Genomic DNA, 19,334 nt, shown 5'->3' with positions numbered 1-19,334 from the left:
GCAATCACTCTGTTCCATCTAAATTTTCAGCTCTCCTCTGCCCTCTGTCCCCTTCTCTCCAAACACCTCTCCATCAATTACTTTCTCCCCTCCCTTCTTCATCCCTTTTCTATTTTCACCTTCACCCCCCAACCAGTCCCAGCAGTTGACTGTCCCCTCCTGAGCCTGGTTCTGCCGGAGGTTTCTGCCTGTTTAAAGGCAGTTTTTCCTCCCCACTGTCGCCCAGTGCTTGCTCAGAGGGGATTGTTGGGGTTTTCTCTGCCCTGTCTTTTCCCTTCTTTCTATCCCTTCTTTTCCCCCCTTCTACCTTTCCTTTACCCTCTTCTTTACCCTCCACACCCACCCCTTTTCATTTCTTCCATCATCTCCCTACCCTGTGTTCACTTTTTAAAACACAGGGTAGAGAGATGGGGGGACAATAAACATCATTTGCTAAATTTGACATGTGTCAGATCAGTGTCTTCATTCAAGAATAATTCATCTTAATTATAGAAACAAGAAATGGGTAATAGTGTATTTTTGTGTATAATATGCATACTTTACTCGTTGTATCCAAATCCCAGAAGGAAGAAGAAGACAAATTTAAAAAAATAAATAAATAAATAAAACAAAAATATATTTCTCTTTCTTCCCAGGTCAGTTTTGGTTTTAAGTCCTGATTTGTATCAACTATCAGTTAACCCATATTAGTTCCTTTCATGTTAAGTTTCTTTTCGTTGTTCTAACTCTCTGATCAATATAAGTCCACTCAGTTCCAAAGCAATGGCACTTTTGCACAGCACTGCATGTATGGCATCAAGATATAATTGAAACCCACTGACCCTGGGAGTTGTCTGGATTTTTAATGGATGGTTTTAACACCATTCAATACATCTGCAAGTTACACTGGGTGCAGATATTCATGTTCCCTCCATTATTCATCATCATCTTTGTCACTAGTTTGCTTGCAGTTATTTTTATTCATTAAATTAAGCAAAAAACTAGACTAACCAACTAATCTAAAACTAAGAAACACTAAAATATTACCTTAAATTTGAAAACTGGCTAAAAAAAAATCCCCATTTAAAAATGTCAATTGACAATCTCATTGGCTTAGTGAGTGATGATGTCACAAGGACACCTTTAGAATCTTAAATCATTTGAAAATTTTGCATAAACAGGAGTGAGAAGCAGCAATTTTTAGTCGGTTTGTTCGCAGCAGTTGTTTTCGCAGCCTTCAAATGTTCGACCAGAGAAACATTTGAAACATTTACAGAACAAAATTAAACAAACTGAAGAAGAGAAGCTTCAACTAGAGGAGAAGAGCAGACAATGGAATAGAAGCAGATAATAAAACCTTGGAAGAAAGACAAGACCAACAAACTAAGAATATGCAACACCAGCAGTGGCGTAATTTCCAGGGGGGTTAGGGGCGTTATGACCCCCCCAATAATCAGACCCAACCAATATAACCCCCCCTAATAAAATTATTTATTATCTTGCATTATCTTGTTAATTTTCTTTACTCACTTCAGGTATTACCAGCAAAATAGTTGCATGTTTAATCATCTGGGAATTCACCCAGATTTATTTATTTAGACAGAGATCTTGACCCCCCCGATGTTCAGCACAAAGTTACGCCGATGAACACCAGCCTGACATAAACATTATTGATGAAGATATATGTGGTTTTGAAAAAAGTTCACTAATATTAAACATTTAGCAACAGCAACGTAGTCAGTCATCTTTTATGATTCTATTGTCCCCTCCCCATCTCTTTACCCTGTGTTCTTAAAAGTGAACACAGGGTAAAGAAACTTTTGACGAACACACAGTAACAGTGGTATTTGTCTCCCTCTACTGGATAAACACTTTGTAACTTTAACATGCTAAGGACAGAGCAGAAACCATCCACCCTCTTTTTAATATTTGTGGAATTTATTTCACCCATAGGCAGTTTTTTACTTTGATGTTGTTGACATTAATTTCATGTTTTTATCGGCTTTTGAAATGGATAAAAATAAAAAACAGTAGCTTTAAACAATAATTAAATCTTTTCGATGATAGACTTTAGCCTATCCAGGAATTGAAATGCCTTTTCTAAACTTCTCAACATGTCACCCACATTATGTTAATAAAAAGGTTCAAACTAACAAATAAATTGGTAAAAAATTAACCATAAATTAATGGAACTGAAAGGAAAAATTCAAAATGAAATTCAAAATATTCAATTGTGCACCAACTATTCAACTATGTGTAACTGCTATTACTGCTTGTTTGCTTACTTACACCAAAATAAAGTTGATGGTCATTATGTACAAAGCCATATGGAGTGATAAGCATGTGAGCAATTAAATACAAATACTTTTATTATATAAAAGAAAAGAAAAATAAATTCTTTGGTTTTCTCAAAAGGTGGGAAATTACCGTTTTAGGAGTCAAAACAAGAAAAACAACTTAGCTCAATAAAATAACATCACAGAACAAAATGACTTTGAAATGGAAACTATATGATAATGTATAATGTATAATGGAGTATAATGGTTTCTTGTGATTTATAAAAGGCAGTTAAACACTGATCATCCTTTCTTTACATTTCCCAACATATGTATAAAAAATTCAACATAAAGCGTTAAAAGATGTATTGGATAACAGTAGACTGTGCACATTTTTTGACAGGTGTGGCAGGCATCAGGTATCTCACTCTCTTCCAGAAGCGAGAGTTCCATGCTGCAGCGCCTCCAGAGCCCTCTGGCCACTTCAAAGGGGCACTCTTACGAATCAGGTGCTGCAAGCCCGGGGGGAGGTGTGTGTATTGCTGTGGCCCTGTGTCTCCGAGCTGGATCAAAATCACACTCAGTTCCCTCTGGACCAATGCATGGTGGAGCCCCACCTGGTAAATGATCAACAACACTTTAGTCACCCCTTTACTGTACACTTAGTATTTTTATTTACATAAATGTTATCTAGTAGTGCTGCACATTGAAAAAATAGAATAAACTTAAGTATAAAAATATGATGCAATAATAAACATATAAATAGAATCATTTGTTTTCACAACAATCAATCTATTCCTTATTAACACAGCAATAGATGTCTCAAGGCGCTTTATATTCTAAGGTAAAGATCCTACGACAATAGAGAGAAAACCACAACAATCAGAAAATTTCCTATGAGCAAGGATTTTGTGATAGTGGGAAGGAAAAACTTCTTTTTAGCAGGAATAAACTGCTAGCAGAACCAGGATTAAGAAAGGGCAGCCAGTTGGGGGTGAGGGGAGATAGGAGAAAAAACACGCTGTGAAAAGAGCCAGATTACTAAGAACTAATGATTAAATGCAGAGCAGTGTATGAACACACAGAGAGTGAAAAAGGGGTAGTTAGATGGACAAAGTTGTTTTTCTTATATTTTTATGGCTCAGTAAAATAATCTCAATTAAACCTGCAGGTTAACTAATTTGTGTATGGGGTATCGTTTGCATAATAATGAAAATGTATGCTATGCTTTCTAATAATGCTGCCTAAGGGAAGCATGTATAATGTCAATAGAAATGGTCCTAGTACAGAGCCCTGTGTAACTCCATAATTAACCTTAGTGTGTGAAGAAGACTCCCCATTTGCATGAATAAATTAAGAGTCCAATAGACAGATATGATATGTCACTTACCTTTGCCAGTGTCAAGGTAAGTGACGCCTGATAACTGCAATGCCTTTTCTAAACTTCTTAACAGGTCACCCACATTATGTTAATAAAAAGGTTCAAACTAACAATGAAATTAGTAAAAATTAACCATAAATTAATGGAACCATTAATGGAACTGAAAGGAAAAATTCAAAATGAAATTCAAAATATTCAATTGTGCACCAACTATTTAACTATGTGTAACTGCTATTACTGCTTGTTTGCTTACTTACACCAAAATAAAGTTGATGGTCATCATGTATAAAGCCATATGGAGTGGATGTATTGAACTTGTAGCACATGGCCCTGGTCCCCAAGTGGTACTTATTTAGCTGCATCTCAGTTTCATTTTTTCCCTCTCTCCTCCATCTCTCCTTTTTATCTGATTGTTACGAACTTGCATTTTCATGTTTGTTCTGGGCAGGTAACATCTGTTTATGTTAATTCAGCTGTGCCAGGGCCCTGCTCCGATTGGTGCGTGGATACACCGTCCCGACGTGACTGGTTCCAGCTGGAGGACCCGCCCATTAAAAGGAGGCTGGAGTGCTACGGCGAGGGAGGTCCTCGCGTTTCTCCTCAGGACCCAGCAGTGTACCTGTGGCAGTCGTTGGCTGCAGTGTTGTCTGAAAGTTGTGGAAGTGGAGTGGGTAGGGGTGAGCTGCCGTTTCTTTTGATCACCAGTTTTCTCCTGTTTTGAACTAGTTAAGGAGGTCAGACTCTGTCTTTATTTTTTGGACTTTGTTTTGGTAAGGTCAGGGGTGCGGGATTTGTGTAGATTTGTTTTGTTTATTATTTTGGCCTTGGCTCACCCTGAAGTGTTGACACTCCCGTTTTGTTGTTCCTCTTTTATTTATCACTTTGTAAATAAATCACACTATAAGGAACGGATTTGTTTCCTGTGGCTGCTTGGGTCTTGGGGGGGGGGAAGCGAGTGCCTCACTCATGTTATTGCCTGGCCCTAGACGGGTCGTAACATGAATTGGGGGCTCGTCCTCTGCCTTGTTCTGTGGTTCTCGTGTGTTCTGGTCTGTTTGGCAGTTTTCTTGGTGTGGGGGGTGTAGTGGGTGTGTGTGATTATGGAGTTTTCTTTGGATGGTTTTGTTACTTCGCCTTCATGGGATAAGTTGGAGAAGTGCAGGAAAGCGGATTTGCTGATTATTGCTAATTTTTATGATGTTCAAGTGTCCTATAGTGCCCGTAAAGCGGAGGTTAAGGACGCTTTGTGTGCAGGGCTGGTGGAGCGAGGCATCCTTTCTGCCCCGAAGGCAGCTGTAGAGCAGCCTGGCGGCGGGGGTGTGAAGGTGGCTCCGGAGGCTGAGCCGGTGCCGGGTTCCAAAGGGCCTGTTAACGTGCTCCCAGCTGAGGTGGAGTCTGATGCGGCTGAGGTGCAGTCTGGTGCAGCTGAGGCGGAGTCTGAAGCGCCTTACGGTGTTATTAAGCAGAGCTTTGTCAAAGGTTTAATACCAAGACACACAGATGCATGAAGATTTTTTTAGAAAAGCACAAATTAAGTATTTTTTATTTGTAGAGGTGAATGGTTCTTGAGCTTAAAGTATATCTGGCAGAGAAAAATACCTCACCAAAGAAAATAAATATCAAGCTGTCCCAAAGTTGTTATCACTGATACCTAATGAATGAAAGCATTGTGCTTCATTATTTATTTTTACCAAGGTGAATTCTTGTCCCATATGAAAGTACCTGGCAGCAAAGCTAGCTCTGATTCTCATTCAAACAACAATAAAAACCCACCTGCACAGAAGCATGCATAAACCTGTATGCACTCAACTGAATGTACCTTAAAGTTTAAAAAACAAAAAAAACAAAAACGCTCTTACTTTCTCTGCCCACTGCACTGAATTTCCCCTAAAATTTCTCCTCATAATCACGTTACTGTATTGAATGTGATACAGTCTATGACACATCACATGATTTTCCTTGCTTAGTTTTCTACTTATAGTGAGAATAGAAACTGACACTCCAAAGACTGGGCTAAACTATGAAATCTGACAAAATCGTGGCTTCTTTTAAATTCTAAATGGAGAGCTACATACTATCACTGACCAAAATTACTTATGCATGAGCTGGTTAAAATAACAACACCAGGTTTAATTGGAAAAGGTTTTTTTTGTATTATTGTAGGGTCTTTTATCTTACAGTATAAAGTGCCTTGAGGCAGCTGTTGTTTTCATTTGGTGCTATATAAATGGTATTGAACAGAAATGAAAACTGAATCGTAATGCCAATGGATGTAGTCACTGAGCTTCCTACTATTGAATGACAGACAGTTGTGAAGACTTTCAGTTTCACTTACCCAACCCATAACCTCTGCAAAACAAACAAAAAACCAAAAGAGCTTTTAAGACACAATAGATAGCATTAGATATCATTACGACAATTTTACAGTAGGAATGTGGGGGGAGCAAAACTACTTCTATGTTACAATGGGGAATGCTTATATCAGGCAGAGCCAATGATTCAAATTATGAGGTTATTCCTGTGATCCAAAGGCTTGAGTTGAGGAGCTGCACAGAGGAATAGTTTAAAAAAAAGGATTATTGAATTACAAATCATATAAAGCTACACCAGTATTTTAAAAAATAAAAATATCACTTCAACAAATACATGAAGCAGTAACTTTTGTGGTTTTGTCACAAAGGTAAGCAAACTAATGCGATGCATGCCTACACTCTACTTTGTCTTGGTTATTTGTTTTGTCTGTAAACATTCTACAGTGAAATGTTTATCAGGATATGTTAGAGCTGAAAATTCACGAGATATTAACACAAAACATTCTTGCCGAGCTCTTTGTAGCATTTTTCACTGAAACTGGAGTGAGTATAGATGTTATCTTTTGTTCCACCAAGGGGAGACCTCAAACACAAAGAACTGACAGAAACACGCCCTTACGCCGTTTTTGCTGCCTAATAAAAATTCTCTTAACAAAACACCATGGAACAATATTTTCTATTATTTATTTTTAGGTAAATAAATTCCTCCACAAGTGATAAATGACCAGTCTCGAGTAAAATAAACTATACCCATCAAGTAGTTTAAAACAAACCACGAGGTTCGCATAGATCCTTACACTTGCAGCTGTGTGTGTGGGTGCAGGGGAATCCCTGTATTAAGCCGCAGAATATTTAGAACCAGAGAAACTGTTTATCACTGGTTAATGGTGGAAATTTTATGGTAGATTATGAACCAAAATAAACAAGATTGTTGTCATTGTTCAGTCAATTTTATAGCTGCTCCCTTCCAGCTGTTTCCAGTCTTTGTATACATTTTAGTTCTCTGATTTTGTGATTTATTGACATGATGGTCATAGGGTCGTCAGCAAAGGCAGATTCATGTCAAAATTTTGCCTGACCAACTTTAATATATGAGGCAAGAATTCTTAAGATGTCAAAGATGAAGTGGATGCCTTATTGTATCGTTTTTCCCCCTTTTTCTGTATTTTGTGTAGTATGAGGTAGAAAATCAGGTGGTGTTTTCCTGGTATCATGTAGTAGTCCAATATTTAATGTCTTATCCATATATTGTATTCCTGCACTGCAAGTTCCTGTAAACTCACAATATATTGTGTTGAGGCAGCAGCTGAAAAATCATACATAGTCTGGCTAATCTTAGGCAGACATTTGTTTTGCTTACTTTTTATCTGCACTGTTTTTGTATCAAAATAGTCAGTGTAGCACGATATTTAACAATTGATAAACTTCAATATGCCTACTCTAGTTGATTGGACATTTTTTTTGGACTTTCAATCTGTGTTCCTCTAGTGGCACACAGGGAGAGAGAGGAAAACCTGCAGCACTTTATATTCTAAGTTAAAGACCCTACAATGTTAGAAAGAAACCCCAACAATCACACAACTCTCTGTGAGCAAGTACTTGGTGACAGTGGGAAGATAAAACTCCCTTTTACAGGAAGAAACCTTTAGCTGAACCAGGCTAAGTGAGACGCAGCCATCCACTATGACTGGTTGGGGATGAAGGGAGTGCAGAAAGCAGCTCTTACAAAAATGTGTGAGCATTGATGGAAAACACTTTGGTTGATATTGTGGTTGTCTGACAAAGCTAAAGCTACTGTTTGCATCTAGTAGTTTTTTCTCTAAGTCAACATTCAGTTAAGGTGACAGAACACGTAAGAAGAAATGTGAAGAAAACAGGAAAAACATGTAAAACATTAAAATAAACAGGAATGGTAAGATAGCATTATTATAATGTACCAAAGTAATCCTTTGTCACTGAATGAAATTACAAATCATATTTCATTTCTGTATTCAGACTGTAACAACTGTAGGACTCTTAAAAATAGTCAGTCTACAGCTTATTAGTTAATAGCTAAAGTCAAAACTGCTCTCCTTTCACTAACTATGACACAGTCATTCGTTTTCTTCTTTTCTCAGGAACATAAACATTCACACTTGTCATTGGTTGTCATGTCCACCAATGAGACACTGTTGCCTGGTGATTCAGATACTTCCCACCAGTCAGCTGTCTACCTTTATTTATTCACTGTGACTCATCTCCCTAGCATTAATGTGGCTGCTGATTGGGGGATTCAAAATACCTGTCTCTGTTTGTGATTGGTTGGGCTATTCTTGTAGAGCTATATAAACAGAGCTGAGATTTTGTGACCATGCTCAGAGTGAAGTAAGCATACCCATTTGTAACCCACATCAGATTTGTGGGTTGTGCTGCTGCATAAGGTTGGAGGTGTAATTTTCCCTCCCTGCCACTAGGAGGCGAGTATGCCTTGAGATGACTTTCTGTGAGTCAACATTTCCTGTTGTGAAAGCCATTACTCACGAGGCAACCGCCAAATTAGCTGAAAGATCCTGGATCTGAAATCTGTGAAATACGGCCGTGGGAAGCTGCGTCAGCCGGGCGAGCTATCTCACCACGAGCTCCGATTGGTTTTTGACCAGGACTGGATCATTTGAGATCTGAACCCTGTGGGTTCAGTGGCGAGCCAATCCCAAGAGAGTGACTGTAGACGGACCAGAGTACGGTGTGGCCAGCCGTGGGATCCATCTTCAGCGAACCTCAGGACTATCACTACATCCCTTGACACAGATAAGACTGACACTTTAAAAATCTACCCGGGTAGTGTTAGAACCAGTGGACAGAAACACACACACACACACAAGGAACTCTAATTTCTCTTTTCAAAGAGAAGTGGACTGAGCAACAGGAGCGGAAGCTCTTTAATTGAAACTCTTTGGAGAATTTCCTTAAAGAGGATATTTGGTTTTGATTTTATTTTGGGTCCTTTAATGTGCGTTTGTGCACTGTAGGAAGCCGGCTTTAGACAGGCAGGGTTTGTAAACCTCATAACTTTTCAATACAGTTTCTATTCAAATCATATCTTATCTATCCTTGTGTGGTTCCTTCTCTGCTGATCCTTTCAAGGCTCCATAGTCTTACCTAGAACTTTCTGATACTGGTCCAGAGTTGTCAAGACAATAATTTAATACCCATCTCATATTATTTAATTGTAATACCTGTTACAAAAGTGGCGAGCCAGCCAGGAGCCTAGTTAAGTGTCAGCAGTGAAACATATCTCATGTTTGGGGAATTGTATAAAAAAAAAGTTGTTTAAATGTTTTAGAGTCGTTGCCAAAGATGGAGTTCATAGCTAACTCAGGTATCAAAGTCCCAAATGCAGTGATTGTGAGTGGGTTGCTTGAATCGCCAGAAGATGAGGAGATTATAGACTTTCTGAAGAAATATGGTTCTTTTAGGCTTGTTCCAGTAACTGATGCTGAATCAGAGTTTTATAAAAACCTGATTATTGAGTATCAAGATGGTGCCGCCATTGAAGCCTTATCTCCTCTTTTGCCTTACACACATGAACTCAAAGAAAACCCAAGTGTCAGGTATCTCGTTCAAGCTTTGGCTAGCATTTACACTACAAAAGTTGGCTGCAATGTTACCAAAACTTACCTCAATGAGATAAAGAAATTGGCAAAATTAAGTGGGAAAGACTATGAAGAAGTGCTGAAAGACATGATGTCAGAGATCAGTGAGGTAATTGGAACAGACGGCATTGATGAGGCATCTGTAGCCAAGCCGTTCGACACATCTCTTGAAACAGTTGAAACCTCAGATCACCGGATGTTCAGAAGTCCCTCCTTGATGGATTCCGGTCAAGATTGCTCCGAACCGAAGCCACCCACCATCCTGAGGCAAAATCTACCCATCAGGGAGAGCGACCTGCATCCACCTGAAGTTCAAAAGGTCATCATTGAACACATTGTAAGGAAAAGTGACTGTAACACATATCCACATTTTCCCATCAAGCTTCACCCATTTTCAGGCAAAACCCCAAGGCCCAGTAATGAGACCGATTACGACACATGGCGATCACATGCTGAGCTTCTCAGGAAAGATTCCACTCTGTCCAATCTTCAGAAGTCTCGGAAAATGGTTGAGAGCTTGCTTTCCCCTGCAGCAGATATTGTCAAAAGGCTAAGTCCTGAAGCTACCCCTGAAACTTACCTTCAACTGCTGGATGCAGCCTTTGGAACTGTTGAAGATGGCGAAGAACTTTTCGCCCAGTTTATGAACACCCTTCAGGACCCTGGTGAAAAGGCTTCGTCCTACCTCTGCCGCCTCCAGGCTGTTCTAAACCTTGCTGTTAAGAGGGGAGGAATTGCTGCTGAAGAAGCAGACAAATATATTCTCAAGCAATTCTGCCGCGGTTGTTGGGACAACATCTTGCTCTCTGACCTCAACCTAGAAGAAAAGAAAAGTCACCCTCCAGCATTTGCAGAGCTCCTGTTACAGATCCGTACTGAAGAGGATAGACATGCAGCCAAAGTCACACGCATGAAGAAGCACCTCGGCTCAAATCGACAGCGGGCCGTTACTAGCTCGCAAAGCACATGTGCCTGCAGCCAGCAAGTAGTGATCCCACCCGAGTCCAACACATTGGCGGAACTCAAACAGCAGGTCGCATCTCTTCAGAGCCAGCTTACCGCAATGATGTCAAAGAAACCCCAAAAGACCTCGAAACCCAAGGGGAGCGCTGAGCACACATCCAGCCGACCAGTACCACCTAAGCTTAACTCTAGAGCACCAAGCTGGAAGCCATCCAACCCAAAACAGAACGCAAGGCCAAAGGCCTGGTATTGTTTTAAGTGTGGTCAGGATGGCCATATTTCCTCAACTTGCACTAACGAACCAAACCCCACTCTCGTTGATGAAAAAAGAAGTCAGCTAAGAGAAAAGCAGCGTCTTTGGGATGCAACAGACCATCTAACTCCCAATGAAAATTTTTAGATGAAGCCTCAGTTGTAGGGCAAACTGAGGCTGAAGCAGCTCACCAGCGCCCTGTTAATAAAGACGCTACACCTAAATTAAGTGCTGCTTTGAACCAGTGTAATGTCAGGAAACACCTTTCGAAGGTTTCCCCAAAACTGATAGGTACAAAGAGTACATGCCAAGTGATGATCCAAGATAAACAGTTTAACTGTCTGATTGACACAGGTTCACAAGTGACTACGGTTACCAAGTCCTTCTTTGATCAACATCTGTTTGAAACACAGATAGAGCCACTGTATGATCTATTGGAAGTTGAGGGTGCCAATGGGTTACCCGTACCTTATTTGGGCTACATTAAAATCACCATCACCTTCCCAGAACAATTCCTGGGGAAGGAGTGTGATGTCCCAACCTTGGCCTTAGTGGTCCCAGACAGTGGAACATCTGGCTTTCATGTACTGATTGGTACTAACACCCTTGATGTGGCATATAACATGCACAAAGAGAAAGGTCCAGTGGTCCACCACACTTCCGCAGATGGCTACAAGACTGTGCTGAAAGTATTACAGCTGCGACATGAACAATGTCACGACAGTAACATTGGAGTGGTGAGGATGCATGGGAAAGAAAAGAAGGTTGTTCCGGCTGGAGAAACTGTTGTATTAGAGGGAACCGTAGCAGTCAAGGGATTCCAGTCGGAGAAGTGTGCCATCGTGGAGTACCCTACATCATCTCTGCCTGGAGGACTTCTAGTAAAGACCTGCCTCCTCAACATACCAACCAGATCCCCATTCAGGCTACCAGTCGTGATTTCTAATGCGTCTGAGCACGACATCACTATTCCGGCCAAGAGCGTGATTGCTGAGCTCAATGCAATCCAGGCTATTCTACCGCACAAACAGAGTGCGACGGAGGGTCAGGAGCCAACCAAGCTACCTGGATCCAAGTCCCCTGATCAATCTAAGCTTGTCTTTGACTTTGGGGAATCTCAAATTTCTCCAGAGTGGAGAGACAGAATTGTGGAAAAGCTGAATGGCATGCCTGAAGTCTTTGCCATGAATGATATTGACTTTGGGAGGACAGATAAAGTAAAGCATCACATCAAGCTGTCTGACCAAACACCATTCAAGCACAGGGCCCGGCCAATCCACCCAAATGATGTGGAAGCCGTCAGAAAACATCTTCAAGAGCTTCTCGATGCTGGAGTGATTCGTGAGAGCGAGTCTCCATTTTCATCTCCCATTGTTGTGGTCAGGAAGAAAAATGGTCAAGTTCGCCTCTGTATTGATTACAGGAAGTTGAACCTGCAGACAGTGAAGGACGCGTACGCACTCCCAAGGATGGACGACACTTTTGCAGCACTCTCTGGTTCCAGGTGGTTCAGTGTTCTCGACCTCAAGTCTGGTTATTACCAGATTGAGGTTGATGAAGCTGATAAGCCCAAGACTGCCTTTGTCTGCCCACTTGGTTTCTGGGAGTTTAATCGCATGCCTCAAGGAGTAACGAACGCCCCAAGTACCTTCCAGAGGCTGATGGAAAAGTGCATGGGCGACATGAACCTGAAGGAGGTTGTAGTTTTTCTGGATGACCTGATAGTCTTCTCAAAGACTTTAGAAGAACACGAAGCCAGACTCATCAAGGTTCTCAACCGGTTGAAGGAGTACGGGCTGAAGCTGTCTCCAGAAAAGTGCAAGTTCTTCCAGTCTTCGGTTCGTTATCTGGGACATGTGGTGTCGGAGCGGGGAGTGGAAACAGACCCAGAGAAAATAGCAGCGTTAAAGACCTGACCAGTTCCTCAACGCCTAAAAGAGCTGAGAGCCTTCCTGGGATTCTGCGGGTACTATAGGAAGTTCATCAAAGGCTATTCAAACATAGTAAAGCCTCTGAATGATCTGACATCAGGGTACCCACCTGTTCAGAAGCATTCCAAGTCAAAAGACAAGAGTGGGCAGTACTACCACCCAAAAGAACCATTTCTGGACCGTTGGACACCTGCCTGCCAGCAGGCCTTTGAAATGATTATAGAAAAACTAACAACATCCCCAGTTCTAGCCTTTGCAGATCCCACGTTGCCCTACATCCTACACACGGATGCAAGCTCCACCGGCCTCGGAGCGGCCTTGTATCAGGAGCAGGAGGGGCAGCTGCGTGTTGTGGCCTACGCTAGCAGAGGGCTATCACGTAGTGAATCCCGCTACCCGGCTCACAAGCTCGAGTTCCTGGCATTGAAGTGGTCTGTGACGGAGAAGTTCAGTGACTATCTGTATGGCAATCAGTTTACGGTGGTCACTGACAGCAATCCTCTCACTTATATACTTACTTCTGCCAAACTCGATGCAACCAGCTATAGGTGGCTGGCTGCACTTTCCACCTTCTCTTTTAAGCTCCAGTACCGCCCTGGAAAACAAAATGGAGACGCTGACGCGTTGTCGCGACGCCCTCACGGCAATCTGCATGACGACCTACCATCTCAGAAAGAGTGGGACAGGATACGTCGTTTCACTCAACATCACCTATCTGACCCAGGAGACATTGAAGTGGTTAATCCAGAAGTCGTCCAAGCCATTTGTGAGAGACAACTTATCTATTGCGCCGACAATGCAATGGTCTGTGATGGTAGTATCTCCCTGGTTGAAAGCCTGGCCATTTCTGCAGATGCGGTGCCTGACAGCTTTGGTCATGAGGACGGGCTTGGAGGACTACCCATCATCCCAAACCTTTGAGAAGAGGACCTCAGGGACAAGCAACGAGCTGATCAGTGCATTAAGCATGTCATTTCCCAGATTGAGCATGGAGTGAAACCACCACCTAGTCTAAGAACCGAGCTTCCAGATCTGCCTCTCTTGTTGAGAGAATTGAACAAGTTTGAGCTCCGAAATGGCATCCTCTATAGAACACGCCTAGAAGAGGGACACCCACAACATCAGTTAGTCTTGCCTGAAGAACTTCGGGACGTGGTATTGACCAGTCTGCACGACGACATGGGTCACATGGGAAAGGAACGCACAGTGGATCTAGTCAGAGCTAGATTCTACTGGCCAAGAATGGCTTCGGACGTTGAGAAGAAAATAAGGACGTGTACCAGGTGTGTGTGCAGGAAAGCTCTACCTGAGAGAGCTGCACCTCTGGTGAATATAACGACAACGCGACCACTCGAATTAGTATGCATGGACTTTTTGTCTGTGGAACCGGACAGAAGCAACACAAAGGACATCCTCGTGATCACTGATCACTTCACCAAGTATGCTGTAGCTGGACCGACACAAACTCAAAAGGCCCGAACAGTTGCAAAGTGGTTGTGGGACAATTTCATCATCCATTATGGATTCCCGGAGAAGCTGCACAGTGACCAAGGTCCTGATTTTGAGTCGCGGTTGATCAAGGAACTCTGTCAGATTGCGGGCATCCGTAAAACGCGAACAACACCATACCACCCAAGGGGCAACCCAGTGGAACGCTTCAATCGCACTCTATTAGACATGCTTGGCACTCTGGGAAGTCAAGAAAAATCCCACTGGAAGGACTTCGTAAAGCCGTTGGTCCACGCGTACAACTGTACCAGGAGTGAGGTGACTGGGTTCACGCCATATGAACTAATGTTTGGACGCCAGCCAAGGTTGCCTGTCGACCTTGCATTTGGGTTACCAGTGAAAGAACAGCGACACAAGTCACATTCCCAATACGTACAGGACCTTAAATCTCGTCTTGAGCAGAGCTACGAAGTTGCCACAAGGACTGCTGCCAAGGTAGCTGAGAGGAATAAGATTCGGTTTGATAAGCGAGTGAGTCCTTCTGTTTTAGGCGTTGGCGACAGAGTACTCGTCAGAAACGTGCGTATTCGAGGGAAGCACAAGCTCGCTGATAAGTGGGAGTCCACAGTCCATGTGGTAGTGAAGAAAGCTGGAGACCTCCCAGTCTATACAGTTAGACCAGAGAATGGCGAGGGTCCCAAGCACACGCTGCATCGCGACCTCTTACTCCCATGCGGATTTCTTGCTGCACCAACGGAGGAGCATGCTCAGCCCAAACGAGCTAGGAAGCCTAGGACACGTCAGAATACTCCCAACAGCACAACGGAGCTTGACCAGTCTTCAGACGAGGAGGACATTGTTCCCATTGCTTGGTTCGAAATACAACCACTCTCTGAGACGACTGGGGGTGCTGCAACGCAAAATGCCCCAAGAGACCTAGGTTCCAGTCACGCCAAGCATAACCTGACATCAATCTCCGCTGAGTCAACGGATGTTCCGGAAGGTGCCAATGTTATGCCTGATGACACATCAATTTACCATGAAACAGATCAATGTGGCGATGAGCAGACTCCAGATGATGGTCAGACCTCACCTCCTGCTGCGGACGTACCAGCACCTGAACTCCATGAATCTGTGGGAAAAGCAAAGATGGATGATAGTGCATCCACTGAATCTGAGGGACAAAGGATGCCGCTGGATGGCAGTTCAGGAGAAGAGGATTTGCTTAATGAGGTCAAGGACTTAAGTGAGGACCAACCTAAAGAGATCCCTGTCCTCCCGGAAAGGTTGGAGGATGTGATGAATGATCCTGGAACTGAAGGACAAGAGGAGAGTGGTGAAGTAGAGGAACGTGCTGACACTGATATCCATGTCAGGAGGTCTGAGCGGGATCGTCAACCACCAATGAGGCTCGCCTACACTGAATTGGGGAAACCAATTGTCACCGTGGTAAAGTCTTTCTTCCAAGGGTTGACCGATGCGTGGAATGACATGGTAAATGAAGGTGAAGCACCTGCTTCTTCTCTTGCCTTTCCCCCCAAGAAACATTTGTGTGAACCTTGTCATGCACAGGGACGTGCAAGAGTTCAGGAGGGGAGAGTGTAACCCACATCAGATTTGTGGGTTGTGCTGCTGCATAAGGTTGGAGGTGTAATTTTCCCTCCCTGCCACTAGGAGGCGAGTATGCCTTGAGATGACTTTCTGTGAGTCAACATTTCCTGTTGTGAAAGCCATTACTCACGAGGCAACCGCCAAATTAGCTGAAAGATCCTGGATCTGAAATCTGTGAAATACGGCCGTGGGAAGCTGCGTCAGCCGGGCGAGCTATCTCACCACGAGCTCCGATTGGTTTTTGACCAGGACTGGATCATTTGAGATCTGAACCCTGTGGGTTCAGTGGCGAGCCAATCCCAAGAGAGTGACTGTAGACGGACCAGAGTACGGTGTGGCCAGCCGTGGGATCCATCTTCAGCGAACCTCAGGACTATCACTACATCCCTTGACACAGATAAGACTGACACTTTAAAAATCTACCCGGGTAGTGTTAGAACCAGTGGACAGAAACACACACACACACACAAGGAACTCTAATTTCTCTTTTCAAAGAGAAGTGGACTGAGCAACAGGAGCGGAAGCTCTTTAATTGAAACTCTTTGGAGAATTTCCTTAAAGAGGATATTTGGTTTTGATTTTATTTTGGGTCCTTTAATGTGCGTTTGTGCACTGTAGGAAGCCGGCTTTAGACAGGCAGGGTTTGTAAACCTCATAACTTTTCAATACAGTTTCTATTCAAATCATATCTTATCTATCCTTGTGTGGTTCCTTCTCTGCTGATCCTTTCAAGGCTCCATAGTCTTACCTAGAACTTTCTGATACTGGTCCAGAGTTGTCAAGACAATAATTTAATACCCATCTCATATTATTTAATTGTAATACCTGTTACACATTGCATGTGCAAGCTGAATAAAAGTGAAGAGATTGGAAAGTGATTCTTTGCACATATAGTCACATCTTGATTCCCAATCTGATAATTAGATAACGTTTTATCCATCCAGAAAAAAACATGAAATAGAGGTGAAAAACTTTCTTGCTTTTACATCAAGTCTCCAACAAATAAATGCAGGAATATATTTGGTTTTCAAACATTAGTTTTCAATTTGTAATAGAATACTAAAAACTACTCCCAAATTAAGCTTACTAGTTTTTAGATGGAACTAAACCTGCTTAAAAGGAAATGTAAAGACACCCAAATTAAGGGAAAGAATTTTATTTCTTAATGGCTTCATACACACATAGTCGCCTGAATACATTTCTCGACAAAGTTTAAGTTGCAGATGAAATAAAGTTCATAATATAAAGCCTAAAAGCCAGCCTTGCCCAATTTTATGAGCACCCAAAATTGTGCTTGTGGACACAATATGGTCATTGTGGTCCAGTCCTATAGAAGCTCTCTGGCACTTTTTATTTTTGCATATTTGTCACAATTACATGATTAAACAAAAATACAAAATTCAGTTTTTAAATTAAGATTTATTATATTAATGGAAAAAACATATCCAAACCTGTCTGGCCAAGTGTGAAAAACTAATTTACCCCTTGTTAAAACATGACTTAACTGTGAGTCATCATATGTTTTTTTGAGAAGCTGAGTTCAGTTTCACTATCCACAGGCTAAAAGATCTCAAAAAACAATGCAGCATGCTACGATCTAATGAAACAGCTGGACAACATGTCATTGACATCTATCAGTCTACAAAGAGTTACTATCTAAGGTTTTGGGACACCAGTAAATCGCAGTAAGAGCCATTATCCATAAATGGCAAAAATCTGGAATTGGTGAACTTTCCCAAGAGTGGCTGGCTTACCAACATTACTCCAAGAGCACATCTAATAGGTCACTAAAGAATTCTAAACAGCATCTAAAGAGCAGTAGGCCTTACTTGCCTTAGTTAAGGTCAGTGTATCCACGAGAAAGTTAAAAGGTGAAACCACTGCTGACCAAAAGAAACAAAAGGATTCATTTGACATTTGCTAAAAGATACCTTGATGAGTCTCAAGATTTTGGGGAAATTTTTCTGTGGACAAATGAGACACGTTGAAATTTTTGGAGGCTTGGAGTTCCATTATATCTGACATAAAACTAACAGCATTTCACAAAAAGAATATCGTACCAACAGTCAAATATGGGGGTGATAGTATAATGCTTTGCTGCTTTATGACCTGGATGACTTGCTGTAACTGATGGAACCATGAATTCTGCTCTCTACCTGAAAATCCTAAATGAGAATGTCCAATCATCAGTTCATGCCTTGAAGCTCAACGATACTTGGCTTATGCAGCAGGACAATGATAAGAAAATACACCAGCAAGTCCACCTCTGAATGGCTCAAAAATAAATAAATAATGGAGTGGCCTAGTCAAAGACCAGACTCATATCCAATCAGGCCGTTCACACCTGTAAGTTTTGATAGATTTTTCCCTTAATGAATCATCATTTAAAAAATGCATGTTGTATTTACTGAGGTTATCTTTGTTACAGTACCCAGTGTTTGTCTTTGGATTCTGGTTTATTTGATATTCTAAGATTTAGTGTATATTCTTGGTTCTGGGTCTTTTAGTTGTTTTTCTGCTTTGTCTAATATTTGTAGTTTCTGGTCTTGGTTTTGTCATCTGGTCTTTAGGTTCTGTTAGATTTGTCAGCCTTGCCATCATGTTTGTTTGAGTCTTGTCTCCACCTTTGTTGTTCCCTTTCTGTCTCCCCAGTCAGCCTTGTTCCCCTGTCTGTTATTTCCTCCGGTCCCATTGTCAAGCCCGTCGTAGTCTTTGTCTCCGTGGTTATTGTACTTCCTGTTTTATTTTGAGAGTCTGTCACCCTGTGTTCAGCATGTTCAGTTTTGCTTTTCCTGTCCTGTTAGTCTGTATTAGTTCCAGGTCCTGTTTCCCATCCTCTCATTAACCTGTGTATATTTAAGCCCTCTGTTTTTCTCTGCTCATTGTTGCATCATCCCCACTTCGTCGCTTCATCTCCCTTGTTAATTTTATTTTAATTTTTTTTAAAGGAATCCTTAAGGGGGTAAATACTTTTCACAGCACTGTACATTTGCACTCTGAAGCTTGATGTTGCCATCGCTGAAAGCATCTAAAGTAGGCACCTGAATCTTAAAACACATTAGAATCAGATTATGCCTATAGGTATATGTCATAATATAGTAATAAAATTATAATAAAGAAAAATTTGTATTAATAAAATAATATACCTACCATAAAACTGTTTTTAACAACACATTCCCTCCATCCCCGTTTAACCTTATTTTTTCCTTTTGAAAAGCAGCTCAACAAGTAGCGATATATTTATGCCGTGCTCTTTGAAATTATGTCATGGTGGATTGTATTGCCCAGGTCAGGATGTTTGTTGACCTCAATAATTACTCACTGAAAGGTTGATAATGGTCTTGGCATTCATGTGAATGTTCATTTGTAATGTACCACCTATCTAAACACTGTTCCACAGCCTTGAATGGCAGTGGTATTCCCTGATGATACTATGGCCTCTTTCAGCAGGAGCATCCTGCCTTTGAGGTAGGCGTTTCGACCTGGAGGTGTTCATTCTATTTAGTCACAATGACTCATCCTTCTCACAGCGCCAGCCCAGCAGCTC

General features: G+C 41.8%; 1 protein-coding gene across 1 annotated transcript in view; it reads right to left on the bottom strand.

The window, feature by feature from the left end:
- Nucleotides 1–1,958: 1,958 nt before the first annotated feature.
- The window catches only part of il1rl1 (interleukin 1 receptor-like 1), a 40,447-nt gene continuing 23,071 nt past the window's right edge, over nucleotides 1,959–19,334 (bottom strand). Inside the window, exon 12 of the mRNA XM_063499407.1 lies at nucleotides 1,959–2,872. Within this exon, the coding sequence (XP_063355477.1) occupies nucleotides 2,612–2,872 (261 nt within the window). The 3' untranslated portion in view covers nucleotides 1,959–2,611. The remainder of the gene's footprint in view (nucleotides 2,873–19,334) is intronic.

This window comes from Pelmatolapia mariae, linkage group LG16_19, assembly GCF_036321145.2.
Source record: "Pelmatolapia mariae isolate MD_Pm_ZW linkage group LG16_19, Pm_UMD_F_2, whole genome shotgun sequence".
Classification (NCBI taxonomy): domain Eukaryota; kingdom Metazoa; phylum Chordata; class Actinopteri; order Cichliformes; family Cichlidae; genus Pelmatolapia; species Pelmatolapia mariae.
The sequence above is the reverse complement of the archived record's forward strand: the minus strand, read 5'-3'. Positions and strand labels throughout refer to the sequence as shown.